The sequence below is a fragment of the Gymnoscopelus microlampas genome, assembly GCF_963454915.1.
Source record: "Gymnoscopelus microlampas genome assembly, chromosome: 12".
Taxonomy (NCBI): Eukaryota; Metazoa; Chordata; class Actinopteri; order Myctophiformes; family Myctophidae; genus Gymnoscopelus; species Gymnoscopelus microlampas.
This window is the reverse complement of record NC_139949.1, coordinates 29,401,695-29,418,228: the sequence shown is the minus strand read 5'-3', so window position 1 is coordinate 29,418,228 and position 16,534 is coordinate 29,401,695. Positions and strand designations below refer to the sequence as shown.

Below are 16,534 nucleotides of genomic sequence, written 5' to 3'. Positions count from 1 at the left end.
GAGGTAGTTGCAGTGGTACACCGAAATTGGTGACCTATTGAATTATTTGACCCCAGTGGCTGCAGTTTTAATCTTCAAGATTAATCCGATGAAGTGCCTGTAAAATTAAAACCACAGACTGTTCCCCCGAGATACACAAAACACTAAATCTCAATGGAATTTCATGTAGTCTGTCCTGATGGAATCGCAAAACAGCGACCACTGGAGTCACAGACTTTGGAAATTCACCGATTTCGGCCACTGATTTTAACATGAAACTGGAGAAAGTAAACATTGGTTTTGTTATACTCGTAACTCATCATACATGCGTAAATAAATAAATGTGAATATCAACAAGCTGTAGCAAAAAGTTGTTAATTTTGTAATGCCCAACAGAGCTTCGGATAGAGAATTTGTTGTCGCTGTGATTTTAAAGCTGCTAGACACAGTACAACGAGCACATGTCATCCTCTCTAGTCTCCACGATTCCTGTCAACCTTCCCTGTACTGTGTGTGCAGGGGAGGTTGGTCATCTAATAAAAGAACATTTTAAATCGGTCCACACCATATGCAAATTCTCAAAGTTATAATATTCTCAACCTTTGAAAGCGCTCCTCTCTGCAAACAAAAAAAAACACTGAACAGCGCCTTTTTTGTTGTTGTTCAATTTTTATTGATTTTTACATAAAAATAAATATGCATTTCAAGTACAAAACCAACATCATTGACATCATCCCACCCCGCCCTCCTTCCACCACTCTATTAATTAAACATCACACAACACATCCACTGCATCACCGAGTCAGCAGGTCTTTCAGATCTGATATCAGGTTTGTCCAATTTTAAAAGGTGGCAGTCTATGTGGTCATTTCTCATAGGTTTTGATTTAAAAAAGGCGGGGCCTATTGGCAGTGTGTGAAAAAGGCAGACAGACTCATTTTGTTTCATCATAGCCTTTTCATCATAGCCTTGTGGGAGTCTTCTGACTGATGTTTCATCATAGCCCTGTGGTTTCATCATAGGCTTGTGGTAGACTTGATTAGCCAATTACAGATGATGAGCCAGCCAGGTATGTGTCTCATTGTTGTGGCCCATCAGTGGTACAACATTATTGATGTATTGTGAAGATGTTCAACTCGTAACTCTTTCTCTAAAGAACAACTTTTGCAGATGAGTAATGCAAAATGGCAAGATCGGATGAAAGAAAAGTACAGTGACGTCACTTACATGCTTGTGGTCCAGGGTTCATTACAGATATTTCTCTACCACTGATTGATTCCAAATGCAGTTTAAGAACAGGCTGCTGCATGCAATATTAATCACCAGAACTTAAGAATAGAAAGGGTGATGTCTCTCAAATCCTGTTTTCGAGTTCCTGTTACCAAATATGGACATTACTGATGTCGTCAAACTGCTGACGTCGTGTTGAATGCATGGGCGTAAATGGAAGACGGATGGACCCGCAGACAGACAGTTTGTGCATTGCCGCCTAGCACCGGCCCTGGCAAAGGCCATCGGGATTGGGACTCGAACCCGCAACGCACTGTCAGGCTACATTAGTGGCAGCGGTGGCCTAGTGGTTAGAGGGGCGGCCTTGATACCGTAAGGTCCCTAGTTCGATTCCCCAATTCATCACATCAATCATGAATCACCGCTGAATAGCCCTTGAGCAAGGCTTCCATGCAGGGTCCGGCTGGAAACAAGTTTCGTACTTAGTCCGACACCCTGGGTAAACAACAAACTTTGCTTTTTTGATTGGAGCCTAGGGGTCCGGGCCACACACAGATTTTCTGTGCGTCTTCCACAGCCCCAAAGACAGATGTATAAAGACATACATGGTTTTTCGGTTGTGGACAACCGCCGGTCCAACCAAATTCCCAGACGGCACTGCACACGCCCATCGTCGACACACGTCAAGTTTGAAGTAAATTGGTAGGACTGCCGGAGTTACAGTATGCCAGGTACAGGCAGACACATAGACACAGTTTCCTGGAATTTATAGATGCATTTAGATAACTTATATAATATGTTTGGTATTTGCCACGCTCACAATATTTATCTTTGCCTAGTAAGTACTTCAAGTCAAGATACTTGGAAAGGTGAAGAAGTGATAAATGAAAAAAAATACTGTATGTAAACAGGATAGATATCCTAGAGTGAGGTCAGTAGTTTTTAAAGTCAATTACAAGATGACAACACATGCTAATCCTCCATCTAATCCTCAATTCTGAAAAAAAGCTCACTGCTGAATCCCGTACAGCCTGAATGTATTGTACTGTATGTTATATATTTAATCATGAACCGAGCAGCGTAAGTCTACAGTGATGTTTATATTGTACTGTACATGTCGGTGCATCTGGATGTCAGGCTGAGATAATAAAATGTATGTAACCACTTAAACCCTCTATACTTATGCTTCGCACACTGCACAACTTTCATCAGAGTCATCAGATCGTCATTGTGGCTTCCAGACTACGTACAGTTAACTGATCAGCGACATGAGTTCACACCAGGACAGGATATACAGATGCAATATGCAGATGTGCAATGTTCTTTTTACTGTATTTATTCTGATATATTTTAATGTAATGTTATCCTATATTTATTGATTATTGTCTTTCATGTTTGTTTTCCAAGAGCAAGGGGGTCAATAAAATATTTCTATTCTATCTCTGCATCTCCGGCAAGTCTGTCTGGTCATGGAAAAACACATGATTTGACGGGACGGGCAGGCTATAGATTATTTACATTTATTCTAAATAATCTCTTTATCTGTCTCTCTGTGTACACACACGCACCCTGCAACATAGCAGGAGTGCAGGACGGGTTCAGACGTCAGGCTGAATGTTCTATGGTCCATGGTGCAGATCCCAACAAGTTTTATACCATATACCCAGGGGGCAAAACCCCCTTTTTTTTGGAAAGCTGCATTTGCTCTGCTATAAAAGGTTGGCCACCAGAAATAATATCTATGACCCCGTAGGATCACAACCTATATGGACAACCCGGTCAATTTTTTGCTGGAAATCCAATATGGCCGCCTCAATATTGGCCACTATACCCAGGGGCAAAGGGGGGTATGCTGCATTTGCCCTGCCATAAAAGGTTGGCCACCAGAAATAATATCTATGACCCAGTAGGATCACAACCTATATGGACAACCCGGTCAACTTGCTGCTGGAAATCCAATATGGCCGCCTCAATATTGGCCCCTATCAGAAAATAGCTTTGGCAATAACTTTTGAACCAGATGGGCTAGAAATAAAAACTTGGTGTCTATTTCATGGTTTCAGAGCATGAGAAACTCAATGGAATACTTATCTTTATGATTGGGTGTGTCTGGGCCTTTAATTTGCATATTTCCAAGATGGACGCCACGCGAAAATGAGTTTTACTATGACTTTTACAGTGTCAGCTGACTGTTATGGCAACAGAGATGGCAGTCCAGAGAAGGCAGTCCTAAGAGAGCAGCTGCTGCTTTTTCAGGAATCATTGAATGGGCAACCAACTGCAGTCCTCTGGGAAACCTTCCTGGAGATGTCAGATATTCTCCAAAGGTTTATCTAGTACGATCGGGAAGGTGACTGGACAGGACATCTCTGTGAATCAGCAAGAATGCTACCCTACCTCACTGCAGCAGGCCACTACAAATACGGGCAGCAATCTTTACCTCTGTATTTGGCTGAGATGAAGAAACTACCAGAAACAGCTTCAGAGGTACATGAAGCACTGATGGCAGGTGTATTTGTTGGCAGACGAGCAGATGGCAGCCACAACAGTGTTTCTCTTGACATGCTACTGGAGCAGACCTATAATGCCGATGCCAAGGAAGCAAGCAGTCTGGATGGCATTACACTCAGCCCTGCTGCCAGGACAAAATGGGTCTACACAAAACCACTCACTGCAGCTGTCTCTGCAGAGCTCAAGTCTATGCTCCACCTCCACTCCTCCAACCCACACCATGAGTCTGGTCAGAGTCGTGTAATCCGGGATGCAGAGATGGTAGTCAAGGTCATGGCAGCAGTGGAGACTAACCCATTTACAGTGAGCACATCATCCACGATCAACATATCTACAGGACAGTGTGCTGATTCCACAGTCAAGGACCACTTGATGAGTGTGAAAGAACTGGGTCTGAAGGCACTGTGTGAGTCATTGTCCAGTGAACAGAAGAAGACAAGCATAATGAAGCTTAACACTTCCCACACTCAAAACACAAAATCTAAAAAGTCTAAGGGGAAAACCTCAGCACCTGGCAAGAGCAATGAAATTACTGCCCTCCTGCGCATGACCCAAATCATAGCCAGTGGTGGAGAACTCAACCTTGTTGACTTTATAGGCAACCACGAGTGCAGTGGCTTCCCCCCTTCCCTCTTCCAGGAAGATGGCAGGATGAGAACAGGTACCAAGGCAAGCCTTGTGAAGGTCCTGAAAGAGGAGACCAAAGTTGCATGCATCCCTGACCTGCCTACAGAAGACAGAAAAACAGCAGTAGTTATTGATGCCATGTATGCCATACGCCATTGGTCGTTCCTGAAAGGTGAAGCATTTGGAACAATCGCTGAACGATACCAACGTCTGCTGTTGAATGATGTGCCTGCTGGCACAGAGATCATTCACTTCTGTTGTGACCGGTACAGTGGACCTAGTCTTAAGACAGCTGAGCAAGAACACAGATATGCTCGACCAAAACCTACCAAAGAATATGAAGTCAGTATGCGTTACACAGCTCCAGATCCTCAGGAGTTTTTTGCTGTGTCAGCTAACAAGGCAAACCTATTGAGTTTCCTCTGTGACGAATGGTGTGAAAATGAGAAACTTAAGTCGGCCCTTGGTCCAACACATCTTTACCTGGGTGGGTGGTTTAAAGAAGAGACAAGGAGTGTGGTGATCAAGGAGGGGTCTATTGAAGATGTCCCTGCACTAGAATCCACACAACAGGAAGCTGATACAAGAATAATACTCCACACCCTGTACAGTGTCCAGAATGACAAAGTTGACAGAGTTGTCATCCATGCCAATGACACAGACATCATCATCATGTGCCTTTACTATGCAGCAACCCATGTCAGATGCCTTCCAGAGCTGTGGGTGAGAACACAATTCATACCTTCCTATCCATCAAATGGTATCAGCACTGGGGCTTGCACAGTGTCGTGCCCTGCCCTTTATCCATAGTTTAAGTGGCAGAGATACCACCAGCTATCCCTTTTTCACTGGGAAGAAGGCATGGTTCAAGGACAGCATGCGTCTGGATCTCCCTGCACTTGAGGAGTTTGGTGAAAACTCTTCTGATTCCCTCTCATATGACGTCATCAATCAGGCACGAGACCTCACAATTGCTGTATATACATCCAAAGCGGACCACCCGGAGGATTTTGACCTGAGTAAGCTTAGAGTGTACAAGTTCCTCAATAATAGATCAACCCTCTTAAAGCTGCTGCCCCCGACAGAGAATGCCTTTGACCTGCACCTGAGAAGAGCTGCTCTAGCAACCATAATAGATAAATGTGCACATATCGCCAAGCCGGATATTCCTTCTTTCACAGAGTATGGATGGTCTCTCAGTGCTAGCAATGCAGTCCCTCTTGCATGTACCGAGCCAGCCTTGCCTTTGTCAATGAACAAGGCAATATCATGCCTCTGTTCCTGTGCAAAGAAGGCAATTCCATGCTACTTAGGATGCCGTTGCCAGGTACTGGAGACACGATGCAGCAGGATCAGTGCAACACATGACAACAGTGACAGTGAATAGCATTGTACCATAGTATCATTGGCTTTAGAAGCAGGCAAGACAGCACCATAGAGGTCAAAATGAACCTTTTGTAGGCAACCTCAACTCCGCCTTTACTCTATTTGTCACTAAGTAGTCTATATTTTGTTATGTTACTTGAATGCATACCACTATGTTAATTTGTATAGCCCTAAAGTTGAAGTTTTTGGCAAGTCTTGGAGTGTGCATGTGTATGTTTATATTGTATTTAGTTTATTAAAATGATACATAAGATACATTGTGGGCTTTTTCTCCGATTTTTCTCTGCAATCATCCCCACAACTATAGATCTATAAATCAATAAATCTGGGGGAAAATGTAATACCATACATTATTTATGACTGCAGCCATATTGACAAAATAGAAATGAAAGCTCAAACTGACCAAATGTGTTCATATTGCTTAAAAAGCAGACTTTTTGCCATAACAGTAAGCTGTCACTGTAAAAGTCATAGTAAAACTCATTTTCGCGTGGCATCCATCTTGGAAATATGCAAATTAAAGGGCCAGACACACCCAATCATAAAGATAAGTATTCCATTGAGTTTCTCATGCTCTGAAACCATGAAATAGACACCAAGTTTTTATTTCTAGCCCATCTGGTTCAAAAGTTATTGCCAAAGCTATTTTTTGATAGGGGCCAATATTGAGGCGGCCATATTGGATTTCCAGCAGCAAGTTGACCGGGTTGTCCATATAGGTTGTGATCCTACTGGGTCATAGATATTATTTCTGGTGGCCAACCTTTTATGGCAGGGCAAATGCAGCATACCCCCCTTTGCCCCTGGGTACTGATAGGGGCCAATATTGAGGCGGCCATATTGGATTTCCAGCAAAAAATTGACCAGGTTGTCCATATAGGTTGTGATCCTACGGGGTCATAGATATTATTTCTGGTGGCCAACCTTTTATAGCAGAGCAAATGCAGCATACCCCCCTTTGCCCCCTGGGTAATAACTATTTTTAGAACTCCAGATCAACATTGCTTTACCAGCATGACACCTTCATTTCCACATGGGGATCAATAAAGGCATCTCTCTGTCTGTATAAAAAAATATAAATTGTGTTTACACAATTAACTCATTGAGTGCCATTGATGTGTTTCACGTGTTTTACCGCAATGGCGCAATGTGCCAATGACGTGTTTGGCGTGTTTTTGAAATAAAGATCTATCTCGCTTCCTAAGCACTTTTTTTTTACTTTGAAAATAAAAAATAAAAAATCGCACTGGCCAGAAATAGCCAGAAATAATTCTGGCACTCAGTGAGTTAAATATGTATACCTGTGTCCACTGTCTCATTAGCTGTTGCACGTCTTTGCTCTCTCCGCTGGTCACAACACATTTCATTCTGCAGGATTTGCAATCGCTGACAGGTCTAGATATCTAGCATGCTTAGCGATCTCAGGGCGTTCAGCAAGGCCTTGGCCAGTCCTGGGATCATGCTTGGCTCGCGTCTCTGAACAGTTTACACAGCGAGCAAAACCTAATTCGGTAGCAAATACCGCTTTGCCTCCAATCAGTCCAATCAGTGGATGATGGGGGCTAAAATCGTGTAGTGTGAACTCTGCATTATTAGACTAATACTTACTTGACCGGCGTCGGCTCTGTACTTTGCTCCTTTTCTCCCTGTGGCCCAAATCTCTTTGCCCATTTACAAGTTCTCAACTTGTCATGAGCTTTTAGAGCTGTTGTTTTCTGTGTATGTTCCCCCGATAATAGGGATGCTCGGGTTCATATGGTTAATTGCTCTTTTGTCTTTCTCCCACCATCTGCCACTCCAACACCGTCATTCCTCTACAAACTGCATGGTGTGACAACCACAGAGCTCCCAGCTGAAGAAGGTAAATATTGATTTTTCCAGTGTGCTGTCTGTGATCCTCCTCCCTTTACTGTCTGATTAATATTGTTCAGATAGGACCCATTGTGTTTTTTAGGCCGGGAGGTAAACTTGGAGAGTGTGCACAGCCACAGAATCACACCCATAGACATACACACTACAACTCCTCTGTCAATACATTGATGGATCGGCTTGCTTCACAGAAGACTCAAGCTGCCGAATACTTTGTAGATCCAAATCAACAGGGCAATCTAAAGTCAATGCACCCTAGATGCCATGCATTTGTGCAAAAACACACACATTTTATGTATGTTTATTTGGCAAACTGAAAAATAATTAACCGCTTCAGTCCAAATATACGTCGTACAGTATGACAAATAGCAAAAATAGCCATTCTACCATGCACACTTGTGAATCTGCTATTTTCACAGTTTTTTATTTTTAAGAAAAGAATATATACACCAGGAGCCAGTTGCACCACCTCACACTAAGTTCAAACTTAGCCTAGTTATAGCTTAAATGGCCTTTTAGCAAGTTTAAAACATTTGTTATAGTTTTGTATACTATATATGTATACATATATGACATGCCCAAAACAGGGACCCCAGGTTGAAAGTAGTTGATTTGTGTTTTATGCTGGGCCTGCTGATGAACATTTGTGACTGACTATGCATGTTCTAGGCAAATCGCTATGGGAGCTGGTGGCGGAGCAGTTTGAAGACCTCCTGGTCAGGATTCTGCTGCTAGCTGCCTGTGTCTCCTTTGTAAGTACCCAAACCACTAACCAGCTACCAATAAATGTCACTGTAGTCCTGTACCTGGCCTGTACACCTGTTCGCAATTTGGTGTTGGGGGAATTTCTCACCTGAACTGAGTCAGTGGGTCCCTAGACATGAAAAATCCCGGAGGTGCTTGTTTGCCAGAGTGGCACGAATGGCGCAATGGCCAAATCAAAAATGGCCGCCATCGGCTATGATGAAAATCCAACTTTTTTGTTTGTGCATGTATAAACAAATGTAATACCTCCATTTTGACTAATTGGGGTGTGTGGAATTCATTTTTGATATTGTTATGACCCTTTTGGGTGATTTTGACCTTGAAAGGTCATGGTCACGGTCATTTTGCTACTCCAAAGACATTGGCCATAATTTAGCCATTGTTAGGAGTAAAAACAGGTGCAATAAGTCTATTTCAACTAATTCTGACATTTAGAATTAATTTCTGATATTGTTTTGACCATTAAGGATCATCTTGTCATTGAAATATCAATGTCAATGTCATTTTTCAATAATTCAATTACGATTTTGTACTTTACTATCCCTTTTATTGTATTCTTTTTCATAATAATTTGTTTTATTTACAGCAAAAGATATGTACATGAGAAAAATAACAATTCTAAACATCTCTGTTTAACTTTTATTTTAATTGGGTGTTGAAATTAGCAAACAAGACTATGTAGGAATAAAAGTGATATACAAATAAGACCATACCACAAAATCAAATAAGACATTTTTGGGTGGCAGTCATCAAGAATGCTGTAGTCTCCGAAAGAGAAGAAAACTGGAATCTACATGCGGACTCTATGCCAATCTTTGCAGAATGTGATTGCAAAAACTACCTGCGTCATGGCTCATGGTATCTTCAACAAATAAAGATGCTAGAGTTCACATATCCTAAGCTCTATCGGCGCTTCTCTATAGGCCAGTGGGTTATTCGGGATCGCCCAGGCTGGGTCTGGGCTGTAGGAGGTGACATGAAGGTTGAGCAGACCATTCAGCGAGTGTCGACGGGTCCAGGAGGTCACTCTGTAGTAGGAGCCACACACAATGCAAATTCTGTGGCAGAGTTCGAGCTCTTGTTCCACGAGATTGGGTCAATCACCAATGTCCTCAACTTTCTCACCAACAACCACACCATGAAAGATACAGAATGCCATCTCCAGCATGCACTGAGTACCACTCGCCGCCCTACATTCAACCGGAATGTGGCGAAGCTGCTGGACTTCGTGCTAGAGCATCAGAATCCATACTCAATGATGGTCAATGTGCCTGTGCCACAGCACAATCTGCTCACAAAGCAAGCAGTTGACCGAGGGGTCACTCCACGCCTGCTCAATTGTCTAAAAAATGGGGAGCGTGTCTACTGCTCATACAGACATGAGAGGCTAGTTGAGAAGACCAAGAAAATGAGCTCAACCATACCAAAGTGGAAGTTACCTCAGTTCAACGAGCAACCGCTGAAGACGCCAACAACCATTTTGAAGGAGCAGAAGTTAGTCTCATCCAAAGACATGGCCGAGGCACATAGGAGTATGGACATTGCTAAGGAGCGGGGCATGAACATCCGGCAGATACTTACTCATGATATGCTCTCAGCATCTCCCCTGTTTGATGGTGACCTTCCAGCTCATGTCAACAAGTCAAAACGTGTCAGTGAGATTGAGCCTGAACTTGACCTCACCCAATGGAGTCCAAAGTCTACTCTTGCCACTCATGTTGTGGTAGATTTCATGTCGAAAATGTGGCAGATGCCACTTGCACGATTCCCTACTTTAGGTGCTGTCATCAACGCCATCATCAGCTCAACATTATTCCTCTGCCAAGAGCCAGGGTTCATCCATCTCATACTCGATTCCTACATTGAGATGTCTCTATAGGAAGGGGAGCGCATGCGGCACACAGACTCAAGAACAGGAATCGACATCATTGGCATGAACAAAGACACACCCATCCCTTAGCAACTTGACAAGTTCTGGGCGTCTGAGCAGAACAAGTGCAATCTCCAACTGCTAGTTCGGGATGTGGTGTGCAGTCAAGCCAGTCAAGCCTGTGGCAATGCTACCATCATTGTCAGCTCTGTTGTCTCTGAAGATGAGGTGCTCCCAGCAAAGGCGGCTGGTGGTGAAAAGATCCCAGACCTATTGAACTGGATTGAGGAGGCTGAGACCAGATTGGTGGTGCATTTGGAGTGGTGTGTTCGTGTGAAACAGAGCAAGAGAGTTGTCATAGTCTCCAATGATACAGACACCTTCGCATTACTGCTATACTACACCCCATACTTCCAAGCACTGGGGGTGAAGGAGATCTGGCAGCAGTATGGCACTGGTGAGAAGCAGCGCATGCTTCCACTGCATCAAGCAGTCTCTCATCGTGGAGCACCACTAGCCAAGACAGTTATCAAGGTGCATATCCTGACTGGAGAAGCAAGGTGGGGACCAAACATGAAGCTATGGCTTCTGACCCAGTACAATATTTAACAAAATTTGGAGAGGCAGACACCTTGACAGAACAAGACACAGCGTTGGCAGAGAAGTACTTGGTACGTGTCCGGACAGGGGCCAGGTCAAGTACAACTGCTGAGACGTTTGATGACCTCAGGGAAAGCTATACCAGTGCCAGCGCCGGAATTAATGCTATCCCTCCCACAAGTAGTGTGATCAGAGGTCACATCAAACATGGTGCTTTTCTGGTGCATAGGGCTTGTCACCTGCTTGCGACAGCCAAGGAACCTGAGGCAAGATTAGAGCCAGTGGAACATGGATGGGAGGAGCACTTTGGTACTCTACTGCCATCAAAATGTCTGAAGCCCTTACCACCGAGTATGCAAGTGTGCAGGCAAGTGCGACACTCGGCGATGTGGCTGCCGTGCTGCTGGAGTTCCGCGCATCATATTCTGCCATGGAAAACTGGAAAATCCTTCATGTAAAAACCCATCACACTAACCAGCATGCACACATATATGGTGCACTGTAAGAGAAATTGTGACAAAAAGATATGATTTTATTTGTATATCAGTTTTATTTTCTTATCTCGTCTTATTTTCTAATTAAAGAACCCAAATCAAATAAAAGTTAAAGGGGGATATTTAGAAGAAGAAATACAATAAAAGTGACTAAAGAAACAAATCGAGTTATTGAATAATGACATTGATATTGATATTTCAATGACAAGATGATCCTTAATGGTCAAAACAATATCAGAAAGGAATTCCAAATGTCAGAATTAGTTGAAATAGACTTATTGCACCTGTTTTTACTCCTAACAATGGCCAAGTTATGGCCAATGTCTTTGGAATAGCAAAATGACCTTGACCATGACCTTTCAAGGTCAAAATCACCCAAAAAGGTCATAACAATATCAAAAATGAATTCCACACACCCTAATTAGTCAAAATGGAGGTATTACATTTGTTTATACATTCAGAAACAAGAAAGTTGGATTTTCATCATAGCCGATGGTGGCCATTTTTGATTTGGCCATTGCGCCATTCGTGCCACTCTGGCGGACAAGCACCTCCATGATTTTTCATGTCTAGGGACCCACTGACAAAGTTCAGGTGAGAAATTCCCCCAACACCAAATTGCGAACAGGTCTACAGGCCAGGTACTGGACTACTGCTCACCAATGACTGCACAGATCTAATTTTAAGACACAGTTCACACAGTAATTCCACAACCCTGGTATTTTGCTCTATATTTCTCATGTACATATTTTTCTTTTCATGTACATACCTCCATGTACAGTACATTCTTCCCTGCTTATGAGTATACATCAACTACAGGCTTCCCCCCTCATGTGCATACCTCATGTACATACTTCCCCGCTCATGTTCATATTTCATATACATACTTACCACCTCAAGTGCATCCCTCATATACCGTACTTCCCTCCGCATTTGGAGCTCAGTGGCCTTGTGGTTAGAGTGTCCTTCCTGAGAATGGGCAGTCGGGGTTCAATGCCCGACTGAGTCATGCCAAAGACTATTAGAAACATTGTACCCGATGCATCCCTGCTTGGCACTCAAGGGTTGGAAGTCCCTGCAACATACTAGCATCATGTCCCGGGTTGTACTTCTCCTCCTCATACCTCATGTACATAGTTCCCTCGTCATGTGCATATTTCATCAACATAATTCGCTCCTCATAACTCGTATACATGCTTCTTTCATCATGTCCATAGTGCATATACTGTACGTACTTCCGTCCTCATGTGCATAACTCATGTACCTACTTCCCCCCTCATACCTCATGCACATGCTTCCCTCCTCATACACCATGTACATAATTACCTGCTCATGTGCATACCTCGTGTACATACTTAATACATACTTACTGTTATAGATACTTCCTTCTCTCTGCCCAGGATTGATATAGGGATTCCTTCTATGGGGAGCACATGCATGTCTCAGAAAAACAGGAAAATTCCCTTTGACACAATGGCCTCAAATGGTGACACAAGTTATTGGACTATAACTAGGTCGGAGAGGGGCGTGGTAGGGAGGGCAGGGGAGGGGAATTCTGACTACATAATAACTTTTTTCCATCTATTAGAGTGAGTCCCTGGTGCCTCGGAGTGGAGTTGCTGTGCTATTTCTGAGAGTAGGAAAACGGCTATAAAAATGTATATGTGACACAATATATCTCCTCTAACCGTGTGCGCTCTGTGCTGCAGCTTTTCCAAGCCAGATGCCTGGAGTCCAGGCGTGGGCTGTAACTGCAGGGGTTTGGAGTGTGGGCTTACTTTTCCTAATGTGAATTGGGCTTCCCTTAGTTGTAATTTAAAATGCGCTGTTTATAGTGGAACAAGGCCTCTGTCCTGTTCCATTGGTGCATGGCTCCCAAAGAGCCCTTACAATATTGAGAGCTGCCTTGCATGTTTTCATTATTCAGGGCGGCAAGTCTCTCAATGTCATTCGGTTAGGTCCAACACACCAACTTTTGTAAGCACAGAGGTCTCTCTGAACTTTTGCATTGATGAATTCAGCTCTCATTGACCTATGGTGACCACCTCTGCCCCTAAGTGCTTCATGATTTTTTATGATGCAGTTATTAATGGTTACATTGTGTTGTGGAAAAAAGAAGAAGAAAAAGAAACGAAGAAAATGAACTAATTTGTCTGTGTGTTTGAATACACTCGAATTGGGACATTGGACTTGCATGTATTATTTGTGCCTAATAGTGGAGCTTATATGGCAACACTAGCCAGGAGGATAAAATGTCTGCATATTGTTCTTAGGTTGCTTTGTATGTCATTCTTCATCGGCTTTTGGGAGAAGGTTTAGCTTAATTGGGCAAGTAATGTAATTCTGTGAGCCTCCAGCCAGTGAGCCAACCCTGCCTCAGTCGACCTGCCAGTTCTCTTGATATGCCATCTCTGTCCATAGTACTGAGGAACAAGGAGTCACTTGACAAGCATTAAGAAGGCAGTGCCAATCACCAAATCCCCATTGGTAACCTGAAACAATTACTGCACTTCCTCCATTTGATTTCAAGGAAGGAAGGAGGAAGGCTGGCTTTCTTTTTCTTACTTGCTCCCCATGCTATGTTTTGATGTTGGCATGAGTTGAGGTGACATTTTAGATTGTGGAGTAAAGTGACCACTGAATTGGATATTCTTCTCATGGTACAGATTTTGATATAACTAGTCATATTACGAGCATTTTACTCCTTGTTTTTGACAAAAGCTGTAAAACGGATCATCTGTTGGTTTGTATCTCAGTGTAAAGAATCAACTAAAATACCTTATTTTGGGGTTGTCATGTTGTCATCATTCATTACTTGAAACCCTGTGCTATGACCCACATTGTAGGTCATAGCAATACCCTGAATTATTACATTCTAGCTTTGTTTAGTGTCCTGACTCAACTTTCGACATCTAAGCTAGAGTGTAAAACTTATTTATTGTATAATATGGATCTACAAGTTTTAGCAGTTAAGTTCCACTACACCCCTTGGTGAGTTGTAAATCTCCATTCAGCTCCCATGATTTCTACCAACTCTTAACAGTTTCAGAATTACCATGTTTATTTTACTGACTCCACTCACTGAGAGTTACCGTAGTTGTTGGTCAGAAGGGTGAATTGCCATCCCAAAAGAAAGGTAATGATGAGTTATCGACCAGGTAGGCAGCAGCCATATCCTGAGTGGAGAATCAGCTTTTTCATGATGTGCTGCTGCTATCACCAATAATGCAACACTCAGTCTATCTCTCATTCTTAGTATTTTTGTCTTTCATATTGCATTTCATATTTCATATACAGTGAAATGTGAGAGTACACATTTCATCACTAATACACAATACTATGGTACATAAAATCTGTGTCTATAGAAATCATGCTCGCTAAAATCTTGTTCAGCTTGCTTCATATTTGGTTAGGGAAAGGTTGTTTTAAAAAGCTACTTTCTTTGGCCTTAGTTCCACCCCAAGGGGGCGGCCATAGCTGAGTGGTTAGTGAGCCTGCCTAGGGAGCCAGAGGCCCTGGTTGCCCCAGGTTCGATTCCAGGCCATGTCAGCATATGTGTCGATGAAATGAAATTTGTCCCTGAGCAACACTCTTAACCCCTAATTGCTCACAGGTTCTCATTGGAAACAAGACCGCAAGGACTTTCATGAACGACCTGTTAAAAGGAATTATCCTTATCACACCTAATTAGTAATAAAGATCATATACTGTAAGCATTAGGATTCCTCCAAACTAGATGTTCTACTGAACAGCATATACTGTAAACAAGATGTGACTAAAAGAAAAAGGAAAAAATACTTATTTTTTTCCATACTTCCCCTGTGACTTTACCTTCTGCATCAAGGATATCTGTATTCATTTTGTGTGTGTCTCGCTCTCTCTCTCTCTCTCTCTCTCTCTCTCTCTCTCTCTCTCTCTCTCTTTATTCTTTATTTTTGTTTGTTTGTGGGGAGATGTTTTTGTATGCCCCTTGGGGTTAATTTGCACATAATTATATTATTAATTATTACTCATTTGTTTCCTATCATTCTATCTGTTAAACATATTACTCTTACTGTACCTTCTATCAATTTAGCTCTGTTTTCAATTATAGTGCAAATGAAACTACACTTTTTCCAGTCTTCCAGAGTGAATTAATCCGGGACTTGATGAGACGCAACACAAAATGTTTGCTGTGTGTTTGTGTTCAGGTCTTGGCTCTGTTTGAGGAAGGAGAGGAGACCATCACTGCCTTCGTTGAGCCTATCGTCATCCTTCTCATTCTCATCGCCAATGCTGTTATCGGGGTCTGGCAGGTGCGACACACTGTGTGTGTGTGTGTGTGTGTGTGTGTGTGTGCGTGTGTGTGACTACACCCTGAAGAAATGCTTTGAACTTGTGCTGAGTGGATGACATCTGTCAAGGCTAAGAGTATTATGTCCTATGCCTGCACTAACCCCAACTCTCATGGTTTTACCCATTCATCGTGGGATGGTGTGTTGTAGCTGAAGTCAGTGGTTTATTTTACTATGAAGTAGTGGGCAAGTTACTATCAATTTACGATAACTTCTGGTTTTAAACACCTATGCAATTTAGCGCAAGATATACGTTTTATAGATTTATCCACAGGCCAAATAGCAGAAGGATTACCAGGTGCACAGAAAGCGGCAGTTATAAAATCCTCATACTTTAAGGAATTTTATATAAATGGTTCAGTTGTTGATTTTAGAATACATTACCATACATTACCAACTGAAATCAAATTCATTAATTTAAAATAATTACCGGTAATGACTTACTTCCTCAATTTTGGTGGTGACATTGTGACTGCCACACACTACCACCGCACTAAAAACAAGCTACAGGTTGTTTATTCAATATAAAATCTTTTTAAATCCTCAAAAGTTTTGGTAGAGTTCAGATTTTTTGTTCTGTATTATTTTGTGCAACCACACAGCTTGTACTCTTTCAGTTGGTCCAAAATGTTCAAGTGCAAGCCATCTATAATTGTAAGCTTGTTACCCTGCCCACAATGCATGGCAGGCAGTATGGTAGTGTAGTCTGTCCAATTTTCTTGGTGCATGTGTGTGTTCCTTAGCAAGATAACTTGACAATGTAGAGGCAGAAGGTTCAGTAAGTATTGGGTCTCAAGGTTCACAATCAGGCTCAACTTGGTGGGAGTGATCAGTCAGCTGTCCCGAAGAGATGAGTACGGTACCTTTTT

General features: G+C 42.5%; 1 protein-coding gene across 1 annotated transcript in view; it reads left to right on the top strand.

Annotated features, from left to right (window-relative positions):
• The window catches only part of atp2a3 (ATPase sarcoplasmic/endoplasmic reticulum Ca2+ transporting 3), a 63,545-nt gene that overhangs the window by 13,708 nt on the left and 33,303 nt on the right, over nt 1–16,534 (top strand). The window contains exons 2-4 of the mRNA XM_084075052.1: nt 7,577–7,594; nt 8,272–8,354; nt 15,522–15,626. Of these exons, the coding sequence (XP_083931178.1) occupies nt 7,577–7,594; nt 8,272–8,354; nt 15,522–15,626 (206 nt within the window). The remainder of the gene's footprint in view (nt 1–7,576; nt 7,595–8,271; nt 8,355–15,521; nt 15,627–16,534) is intronic.